We start from the raw sequence: 11,558 nt of genomic DNA, 5'->3' as shown, positions 1-11,558 counted from the left end.
ACACTGAGCTGTTGTTATGAGAGATAGAAAAAAATTGAATATGGATAATGGTGCCCAACAGAATGAACACAATTAACTGTATTTTGTCATTGAGTTGATTCCAACTTATAATGACCCTGTCAACAGATACAATTGTCCATGGCACTATAGGATAAGTCCTGGATGGTGAGCCACAAGGTTGGTAGTCTAAACCCACCAGTTGCTCTTGGACAGCACTTAACAAGCACAAGGGTTTCCAACTCAATCAGCTTTACAGAAACAGATCAGTAGGCCTTTTCTCCCATCAATCTGCTGATGGGTTCTCACCATTAACTTTTTGGTTAGTAGCCAGTTAAACCAGTACCCCTGAACACAATTAGTGCCGATGAATTGAACATGTGAAGAAAATGAAAATGACGAGTGTTTTGTTACATATATGCTGCTGATAAGTGCCATAGAGTCAGTTCCAACTCATAGTGCCCTGTATAGGGTTTCTGAGTTTTGTTGTTGTTAAGTGCCATCGTAGTGGCTGGTAAATCTGAACCACTGACCTTGTAGTTAGTAGTCCAGTGCTTACCCTACAGCATCACCTCAGGACTCGATTACATATAAAGTTATACCAGTTAAAAAATGAAAGCACGCTAAATGCACTGATTCCCATACACAGGCTATTTTTCTCTCTATGATCAGTGACCATTGGGCCTTATGAGGTCTAAAGTTTTTTCAGTTTGGAAAACCACTTTAAAAATAAGACTTTACAAATACCAAGTTACACCTTTGGGAGGACTTCTGAGGAGCCTTTCCAAGCTGACCACCGTCCAATCTTTGAAGCCACCTGCTGCTCCACAGGAGAAAGATGTGGTCATCTGCTTCCAGAAAGATTTCTGCCTTGGAAACCTGATGAGGCAGTTGTACTCTGTCGTACAGGGCTGCTATGAGTGGAAATCAATGGGCACTGGTTGGCTTTCATTTGGTTTAAGGGCCTCTGCATATGAGCACTGGTGGCCTGTAGGATTAGCACTATACTGCTAACCTCAAGGCAAGTCAAACCCACCAGCCTCCAGTGGGAGAAAGTAGAGGCTGTCTGCACCTGTAAAGATTTCCAGTCTCAGAAACTCTACACGGCATTGCTGTGAGTCAGAACCAACTGGATGGCAGGGAGAGATTGAGCATGTGAGCAGCCTGGGAGGTTAAGCTCCATTCGCTTCACGTTAAATGTGTACTTTATCTACACATCTCATAAGACCCATCTCAAGAGGTGGCATGTTAGTTTATCTTCTGTTTCAAATTATGAAGTGCTTGAAGACAAAAACTGAGACTCCATTCATCTTTATACTCTGAAATGCTTATACAGTATTACAAGTGGCCTTAACATAGTATTAAAATGAATCACATTTAATTAAAAGGATAACTTTGCTTTAGTGAAATACATTACCATATTTACTTGAATCATAAAAACAGTAATTTATTAACAATCTCAGAACATATAAATTACTAAACTGATTTCCCAAGATTAACTTGCTCAATTAAGTTGCTTTTACTAACAACGGTTAGGTGCTGTCAAGTTGGTTCCAACTCATAGCGACCCTGTAAAGGGTTTCCAAGGAGCAGCTGGTGGGTTTGAACTGACAACCTTGTGGTTCACAGTCCAGCGCTGGCCCTACAGTGTCATCTGATATAGTAATACTAGACCACTAAGACAACTAGAAATAGTAAATAGGAAAAATTCTGATCAAGCAAGAAAGTGAGGGTGAATTTATAAAATGCAATTAGTATTAATTATACTGATACAGTAAAATCCTTTAAACCTAGGATTTGTAAGCATATAACAAATACACAACTAACTGTTTTTTTTACTGAAAAATTGACAATCAATCATTTCGTGAACCTTGAAGTAAGCCTCTTGAGTCTTACATCTGAATCCAATCATTATTAAAATAATCATACTAAGGGACCTATTCAACTAATTTGTATTTTAATCCCAAAGTCTAAATGGATTTGAAAAGAAAACAGCATTCCTTTCAGACAGCGGGTGAAAAAACATACACTTAAAGTATTTATCCAACTTTATTTATTTTTAATTGCTTCAGAGTAAAAATGCCTGTACCAAGAGACAGCATGGAACTAACTCCTGCACCTGGATTAGAAGACGCTGAAAATATAATTTCATACTGAAAGTGCTGACTGATGCTCAATGACAACATGGACAGATGATTCAAAAACATTACCGCTGGTTAGACAAAGAGCTTTGAAGACAAAAATAAACCTGCTAGAAAGGTAGAACAAATCAGCTCAATAAATTTACAGCCTGAGGGTTCTAGAAGGAGAAATCGAAGGAAGAGGTTGTATAAATTGGTGAGCTATATACTTTAGGAGTCTAAAAGTTCTGATAAAACACCTTAGGGAGGAATTTCATTTTCTGACAATGTAACTTTCTTATTGAGCCTCTATTTTTCATCCAAATTTTAGTATATATTACATCATACTTTCAAAACTCAAACCAATCAATGTACTTGGAGGTACTCTATTGAAGCTTTAACTCATTTCATTATTTAAACCCTTTTTGCTAATAAGATTGAAATTACAGAGAGAATTTCTTTTCACCCTTCAAATATCTTGTAATAATAATAATAACAATGATAATAGAAAATTAACATAAATAAGTGAACATCCCTCACTGCTTCTGCCAGGGAATGTAGCCAAGCTGCAATTAAGTTTGGGTCAAGAACAGAGAGCCCATTGTAAATGCCAAGCCATTTGTCATCTCCACCATACCCTTCTTTAAGGGTTACTTGCCTAAGATTACAAAGCTGCAGGTGACAAACTAAGACTCAAGTCTGGGGAGAATAAAGCCACACCTTTGAAACTCTGTGCTTTGAAACTCTGCAACACTTGGGACATATTATGGCTATCTGCCTTTATGTACTTGCAGGAAGATGGGTGAGATTGTTAAGATTTTGTGTCAACTTGACTGGGCCAACATTGTCAGTGGTGTGACAGTTGAGATGTAGTTATCCCCAAAAGGAGATCTAATATGGTGCCATCAACTCATTGGTGAGGTCTCCTATAAACAGCCAATCAATTAAAAGGAAGTTTCCTCAGGAGTGTGGTCTGTTTCCCATATATTAGATATCCAGGCAAAGCTTGCTTGCTTTCTGGATCATGCTGTGTATGGATCTTGCATCTGGTTAGTCCTCCAAACTCCAGTTCTTTGCAGTTGAGCCAGTGGTCTGCCCCATTACCTGCCAATCCAGGGATACATCAACAACTTGTCTTCTTACCTGTCAGACCTACCTGCCTTCCTGCCCACCTATGTGCCTGCCTACCTGCCTGCCTGGCTGCCATATGACTTGTCAATCTTGCTTCATCTGACCCAGACATGGAACTCACCCAACTTTACAACTGTGTGAGCCATTTCCTTGACATAACCTTCTCTCTCTAGCTCTCTCTCTTGTTGGTTATTGTTAGGTGCTGTCAAGTTGGTACCGACTCAGAGCAACCTTATAAAAAACAGAATGAAAACTGCCTGCTCCTTGCCAACCTTGCAATCATTGCTTCACTTGATTGCTATTGCCCATGTGCCAATCCACCTCATTGGGGGTCTTCCTCTTTTTCTCTGACTTTCCACTTTTCCAAGCATGATGTCTTTCTCCAGGGATTGTTCCCTCTTAATAATATGTGTGAAGTAAGAGAAACAAAGTCTGGCTATCCTGGCTTCCAAGAAGCATTCGAACTGTACGTCTTCCAACTTAGAATGGTTTGCTTCTTTGGAAGTCCATGGTACTTTTAATATTCTCTCCCAATACCATGACTCAAATACATCAATTCATCTACAGTCTTCTTTATTCACTGTCCAACTTTCACATGCATCTCTCTCCTTCTCTCTCTCTCCCTATATATATACATAAAGTTTCAATGGTTTTGCTTCTCTAGAGACAAGCCTACTTCCAATCTTGGGAAGAGGTAGCATAGTGGGTAGAACCTGGATCTGGAGTCATATAAACCTAAGTTTAAATTCCAGCCCTGCTAATTAGCTGTGCAACTGTATGCAAGTCGTGTAACTTCCATAAGACCTCATCTTCATGCTAAGCTAAAGACAAAATAGGAATTAGAATTATGGCTTTTGCAGGTTATCATGAGGAACTAAATAAAAAAGGAATAGCTCTATAAATCTAGAAAAGTATCTGTCACTTCCTACAAATTAAAGAAGAAAAAAATATTGTAGGACTTTTTCCTTGAAATTCATTCTGTTGTTCTTATTGCTCTTGTTGAATATTTACCTAACAATCCTCATGAGTACATCATGGTGCCTCCGCAACATCTCATGAAAAAACAAAGTGCAAATTCATTATAATTCTGTTTTTGAGAAAATGATCCTTTTCCTCTAGTGTTCTCTAGATCAAGAGAAATAGATCTTCAGTCATGGTTCTAAGACCAATTAAGATTGGAGATTAAGCCAGAATAAAGGGCTAGACTGTGGGGAAATACATTTCCCAGGACCTAAGAAGGCTGGGGGTAGTGATGCAGTTCAAGGTCATGTGGTCACTGATCCTCCTTCTCTTCCCTTCCCCAGCAGAGGATGCAGCCAAGCTTGCATGATGTTTGATTCATTTAAGCAACCAAAGGACACATTCTGCAAGCCTTCCCCCTGGCCACTTCTCCTCTAGTATTTTCTTGATGAAGAGAAATGGATTTGTAGTCAACAGCTGACACTCTCCCAAAGCCACTCAAAACACATGCTCATCAGGTCTTCTCACACACAGTCTCAGCCTCCATCTTTCCCTATCCTTCACCTGTACCATAATGCCCTAGCCAGATTCACCTTCTTTCTAGTCCTCGAACAGGACATATCCATTGCCATCTTCTATGCCTTTATACTCTTCCTCCTGTTCCTTAGATGTTGCTGCTGTTGTTAAGTGACGTTGAGTCAGTTCCAACTCATAGCAACCCTGTATAGGGTTTCTTTAGAGCAGCTTGTGAGTTTGAACTGCTGACCTTGAAGTTCAAACCAACCTTGCCACCCAGGGCTTTTACTACACCATACCTGAACTCCTGGATATTATTATGGCCCATTTCTATCACTGGGATCTTAGTTAAACATTCTCTTCTCATAAGGCCTTCCTACAACTCCTAGTTAATATCATTCCTTAACATACCAGGAATCCTGGTGTGGCACTATGGGATAAAGCACTGGACCACAAGGTCAATTTAAACCACAAAGTCATGGTTCAAACTCAACAGCCAGGCCTTGGGAAACCTATACAAGATTGCTATGAGTCTGAATTGACTCGATGACACTTAACAAACCACACCACAGCTGTGTATTTCCTATATAGAAACTATGTTGTTGTTGTCGTTAAGTGCTGTTGAGTCGGTTCCGACCCATAGCGACCCTGAACAGGGTTTCCGAGGCTGTAAATCTTTATGGGAGCAGAAAGCCTCGTCTTTCTCCCATGGAGCAGCTGGTAGTTTAAAGAATAAATGCTCACAATTTATAAACTCTCTTCTCTAACCACATTTCCACATTGTATTACTTACCTAAGGGGTGAGAATGCAACCAGCTGTCTTTGAAAGAGGGATTAATTCACTGTTTCACTTGCTGAAAAGAAAATCTCTTGTGCTTCAGAAATAAAATCATTTCTTCCTTGGGACCTGCCATCATGGCTACCTCTGAAGTTTATAGCTTTTGCTTTGAAATGAGCAGGGGATTCCCTCATATGCTGAAAGGCCGTGACAGCTGAGGACATGTTCGCTAATAAAATGCAGCCACACAAAGCCTCCAGATAATATCAAGCCAACAGTGGAAAATAGTTTAGATATTTTTAGACTCTATCAAATAGAGCTTTGACAACTTCGTGAAAGTAGAAATAACACATGTGCTTTGTAGAAGTGTTATTATATTCATGGGCTGCTTATAATGAAGCCAGCATTTTATCATTAGTTAAAGGGCTATGTTGGCTGCCTCTTAAGCATTCCATTTCAAACCTTTAAGCTGATGCAGACAGAGACTTCACACAAACCCTAAGAAGAAGTTCTTCCCAAAAGCCCTTCTTTCTAGCTCTTACCCTATCATATCCTATCCACCCTTTGAATCCCAGCCCAAGCCCTTCTGCCCCTGACATCTAGTCCTTGATCACATTATCCAACAATTATCTCAACTTCTTTTCCTGCCACTTATTAACTATGGTAAGTATTTGTTTCTTATTTCATCAGCTAATGTGTCAGAATTAGCCATACATGTTTTGTCTACTTTATTAGCTAGGCAATCAAAGCCAATGGAAGCAGCAGTTAAGAAATCAAATGACATATTTCACTGGAGAGATCTGCTGCAAAAGACCTCCCTAATGAGTTTAAAAACACAGATGTCACTTTGATGACTTTGATATGCCTGACTCAAGCCATAGTCTTTCAAAGGCCTCATATGAATGCAAAAGCTGGGCAATGAATAAGGAGGATGACAGAAGAACTGATGCATTTGAATTAGACATTGGTGAAGAATATTGAAAGTACCATGGATGGCCAGAGAACAAACAACTCTGTCCTGGAAGAAGTGCAGCCAGAATGTTCCTTAGAAACAAGCATAGAGAGACTTCGCCTCACATACTTGTGCGTCATCAAGAGGGACCAATCCCCAGAGGAGGGCATCATGCTTCATAAAGTAGTAGATGAAGACCTTATATGAGATGGGTTTACACAGTGCGTGTAACAGTAAGCTCAAACATGCCAATTATTGTGAAAACGGTGGAGAAGTGAGCGATGTTTTATCCTGTTAAACATGAAGCTTGTTGCAAGCCAGAGTCAATCTGACAGCTCCTTACAACAGCGATCCATGGGCAAGCACTATTTTATAGTCCTTTACCTCCCCAATACCAATCTAAAAAGTATGTAGAGATCAATGGTTGCTCCTTAAACATGGGTGTGAAGGTAAAGATATTTTTAATAAGATCTCCACTGCATATTAACAGGATGATGTGTATAATGCCATCCAATCCAATAATATCATCTATTATGAACATGTAGGAGAACTTACTGTTGTTTTCTGAAAAAATTCTTATGACTGGCAACAATTCAAAGAGCACTTTAGGTTTTGATTCAATGAGTTTCATGTTCCTCTTATCCCAGCCAGCACCCTCAAGATATAAGCCATAGACATAGACACCCTCAGTCGGAGGAGCAGAAATATCGTCCTTCATCCACTTGGTGACCTCATTACATAGCACCATATTGTCCAGGGCCCAGCCTTTGTTAGCACGAGTTATTTCCTGTGTAAGACAGAAAGAAAAATAAAGAGTTTAAGGGAGACATTTACATTTGTCTTAACATAAAGATCACAAGGTTGATGGAAAGATATCTCCAAAGGACTCTAATCTGAAGAAATTATAATAGTATTTAAAGAACGAAGAATACTCCTGTATAAACAATATCCAGGTCCTAATTTAACACTTGCACTTTTAAAAGAAGTATAACTTCAAGTGCAGTGAACCTGTGAAAGCTGGAAGCTATACGAGGAAATCTGTCCTAAAAGGAAAGCCCCACTAAAATGAGTGATAGAAAACTAGTCAGAATGCACCCTGTCAAAGGCAGAAAAGCTACAATCTCAGAAATTCAAGGCAGTCCCATGGAGCTGTATCTCTCACACGTTTCACGTTATAGAAAGAGCATTTTGAAATTCAAGCTACCAGTCTGAAGACAAGTTGCTAGACTTATGTTCATGACAATGTAATCACTAACAGTCCTTCTCCATCTTCTTATGTGCTTCAAAACTATAATGAAGGGAAACAACAAACAAACAAAAAACCTTGGAGGAGGAAAATCTCACAACATTCCAGAGCAATTACAAATCAGAGCAATTACCTGGCGCATTGCAGTTAAAAATCCTTGGGGGTTAAAGAAGCCTGTCATCCAAAAGCAGTGGGGTCGGCCATTGAAAACCCACGAGGTAAACTGGCTGTTTCTTTCTATAAGTTCAGTGAACCAGAAACCCAGTGTACTTGAAAGCCAAGATGCCTAAAAAGAAAACAACAAAGCAGTGGATTCATACTGGTTCAATTCTGTTGTCTTAATTACGACCACAGGAAAATGGTGAAATAGCTATTTTAATTTTAGAATACAAAAGTTCCTAAGACATGAAATCCTCTTACGTTGAGATATTTAAAGTTTTTAAATTACTCTACCTCCTTAACAATATTAATGATATTAGGGTACGTTAGAACCAGCTAATCATCACACAGATATAACAAAATCATTGCCTGTCAGTTAATCCCAATTTATGGCAACAGAGTAGAACTGCTCCGTTGGGTTTTCTTGGCTGTCAGCTTTAAGAGAGCAGATCACCAGGCCTTTCTTCTGAAGCACATCTGGGTAGACCAAACCACCAATGTTTTAGGTTACTAGTTGAGCACTATTTGTGTCACTTAGGAGCCTGTCATATAAATACCAGGTCAATCTGAACACCAGAACAGTATGTTGTTCAACAATGTGCACCAATAGGCTCAAGCCTGGCAACAATGATGAGGATGGCACATGGCTTGTTAATATTTCAATTTGTCGAACACATAGTCCTTATGAGTCAGAACTGATTCAGGGACACTTAACAACAACAACAGTGCTGTTCAAGATGCCTGATGACCATAGAACCATCTTCCACATGCAAACATATACCTCACCAATTCTGTTCTTTATTGAAATTCAATAGGCTTCTATGATTTCTCCTTAAGATGCAATTTCTATTTCCATATATATGCCCATGGCCTCATCAGGATAAATCATCACAACTTTAAAATATACAAAACTGTGGGTAGCAAATCACAGCCATATCTCTCCACTTATCATTTTTAAAGAGGTAAACACGAGTGCTTTTCTGGTTTCTGTCCCTACAGAATACACTTTTATTTCCTCTCATCCATGAACACAAATGGAAACCCAAGTCCCTTTGTTGTTGTTGTTGTTGTTGTTGAGTGACATCAAGTCAGTTCCAACTCACAGCAACTCTGAATAGGGTTTCTAAGGAACACCGCGTGAGTTTGAATCACTGACCTTGCGGTTCAAACTAACCTTGTGGTCCAATGCTTATCCTACAGGACCACACCAGGACTCTAAGTCCCACCCACAAATTAAGTACTTTCTCCTTGAATTCTTTTGTGGAACTTTCATGATCACAATTGACACAAATACGCCATTATCATTACCCATAGTTGCAATGATAGGAATAATTTTTATAACATTTTACTGTGACTGTGACGTGTTCACTGTAACTCTGGACTCCTGGTGTGACACTGTAGAATTAGCACTGAACTGTGAACCACAAGGTTGGCAGTTCAAACCTATGAGTTGATCATCCAAAACCTTATGCAGGTTCGTCATGAGTAGGAACCAACTCTACAGCACTTAACAAAACCAATATTTTATGTATGAATAAATGTACTACTCAGTAGGTTAGCAGTTAATACCTGCCCATCAGTACCACAGATGCAGTACCATTAAGACGACATTAAGAAAACCCAGGGAATAGTTCTACACTGTAACACATGGGGGAGCCATAAGCTGAAATAGACTGGATGACAACTAACAACAACAAAAGGGAATTAGTCCCTAAGCAAAAGAATGCTTTGAAATAAAATATCCCTACACACTTTCTTTCTATAAAGAAAAATGTGGCATCAGGATTGGAGGAAGACTCATTAACAACCTGCAATATGCAGATGATACAACCTTGCCTGCTGAAAGTGAAGAGGACTTAAAATATTTACTGATGAAAATCAAAGAGCACAGCCTTTGGTATGAACTACATCTCAATGTAAAGGAAACAAAAATCCTCACCACTGGACCAATAAATAACATTCTTATCAATGGAGAAAAAGGTGAAGTTGTCAAAGACTTCATTCTTCTTGGATCAACTATCAACACTCACGGAAGCAGCAGTCAAGAAACCAAATGACGTATTGCATTAGGCAAATCTGCTTCATAAGACCTTTTTAAAGTGTTGAAGAGCAAAGATGTCAGTTTGTGGACTAAAGTGTGCCTGACCCAAGCCATGATATTTTTAGTAACCTCATATGCATGCAAAAGCCTGACAGTGAATAAGGAAGACCATAGAAGAATTGATGTGTTTGAATTATGGTGTTGGAGGAGAATACTAAAAGTGAAATGGGCCGCCAAAAGAACCAATAGATCTGTTTTGAAAGAAGTGCAGCCAAAGTGCTCCTTGGAGGCCAGGATGGCCAAACTTTGTCTTTCATACTTCTGACATATTGTCAGGAGGGACCAGTCGCTGGAGAAGGATATCATGTTTGGTAGGGTGGAGGTCAGAGAAAAAGAGGAAGAACCCCAATGAGATGGATTGGCCAAGGGCAGCATCGATGAACTCAAGCATGACAACAGTAGTGAGGTTGGCCCAGGATCGGGCAGTGTTCGTTCTGCTGTGCATAAGGGCGCTATGGGTCGGTACCAGCTCGATGGCACCTAACAACAACAACACACTTTCCACATGCCCATTACCACTATTCTTCACAATAAAATGATTATGCAGGTTAGCCAATCAGCAAGAGACAGGCATACCTTTCTCCATCGAGCAGGAATTCTGGCATCAAACATGCAATCCAAGGCATCTCGGAGGTTTTCACTCATGATGATGGTACCATCAATAGCAAGTTTGAGCTCGGTCAGGGTGCTCCTGACAAGGCTGAGGACCCTCTGCATCCTGTCTATCTCCTGCCTGAGGAAAATGTTCATTGGCTGGAATAGCCCCATCTTCTGCAGCCTCTCCTTTACCTGCCATATAGATGTTCAAAGCACACATTGAGAAGAAGACAGTAGCTCGTGATTTCATAAAACTGTGCCCTGGGGCTTCAGAAAAGGCTCAGAATTTTACAGTCCCATAAATGATCTTTTGTTATTATTTTTTAACCATCAGAAAAAAAAGAGAATAAATACAAAAGGAAATGTCTCTTTTGTTTATGGATGAAGTTGCTCAAACTTCCAACCAGAATGGAAGGATTCTGCATATCAAGAAACAGGCTTCTCTCCTCCGTGTACTGGGTTGATTGTGTTGTTAAGTGCCATTGAGTCAGTTCTGACTCATAGCAATCCTGTACAGGGTTTCCAAGGAACCACTAGTGAGTTTAAACTGGCAATCTTGTGATCCAAACGACCTTGTAGTCCAGTGCTTTATCCCAAGAGAGAGGGAAGGAGTCTTCACATCAAGTATCAATGCTATCCCCTCTGTACACAGGGTAGATAGGAACGGGGAATTTAGACACTGGCTTTTTTCATCAATGAAACTTTCAGTTTTCTTAAAGCTTCCAGATGACCCCCTTGGAGTCCCCTCAAAAAAGTCCCCATAACCTTCAAAACTGATCTCTGTCTGCCTTAAATTGAACTGGTCCAGCAGATCTCCTTGGAAACCACTGTTTTTATTGTACCTTCCTTTTGATGGTAACCTAGTAGATTAAGACAGTGTTTTACTGAGAGAATTTGTTTGAAGTCATCCACTGATTATGAAGAAATATTTACATACATTTTGTCTGAAATAAACCCATGCATGTATGAACTGGAACCTTAGTAACAACACTTTTTAAGGA

At 39.7% G+C, this 11,558-nt stretch overlaps 1 protein-coding gene across 1 annotated transcript in view; it reads right to left on the bottom strand.

Moving 5' to 3' along the window:
* DNAH5 (dynein, axonemal, heavy chain 5) overlaps positions 1-11,558 on the bottom strand; it is a 408,072-nt gene that overhangs the window by 9,298 nt on the left and 387,216 nt on the right. Inside the window, exons 76-78 of the mRNA XM_006874155.1 lie at positions 10,537-10,749; positions 7,834-7,986; positions 7,010-7,241 (exon numbers count right to left, since the gene is read on the bottom strand). Coding sequence (XP_006874217.1) covers positions 7,010-7,241; positions 7,834-7,986; positions 10,537-10,749 — 598 coding nt within the window. The remainder of the gene's footprint in view (positions 1-7,009; positions 7,242-7,833; positions 7,987-10,536; positions 10,750-11,558) is intronic.

Source organism: Chrysochloris asiatica, unplaced genomic scaffold (genome assembly GCF_000296735.1).
Source record: "Chrysochloris asiatica unplaced genomic scaffold, ChrAsi1.0 scaffold00264, whole genome shotgun sequence".
In the NCBI taxonomy this organism is placed as follows: domain Eukaryota; kingdom Metazoa; phylum Chordata; class Mammalia; order Afrosoricida; family Chrysochloridae; genus Chrysochloris; species Chrysochloris asiatica.
This window is presented reverse-complemented; position numbering and strand designations above follow the sequence as displayed.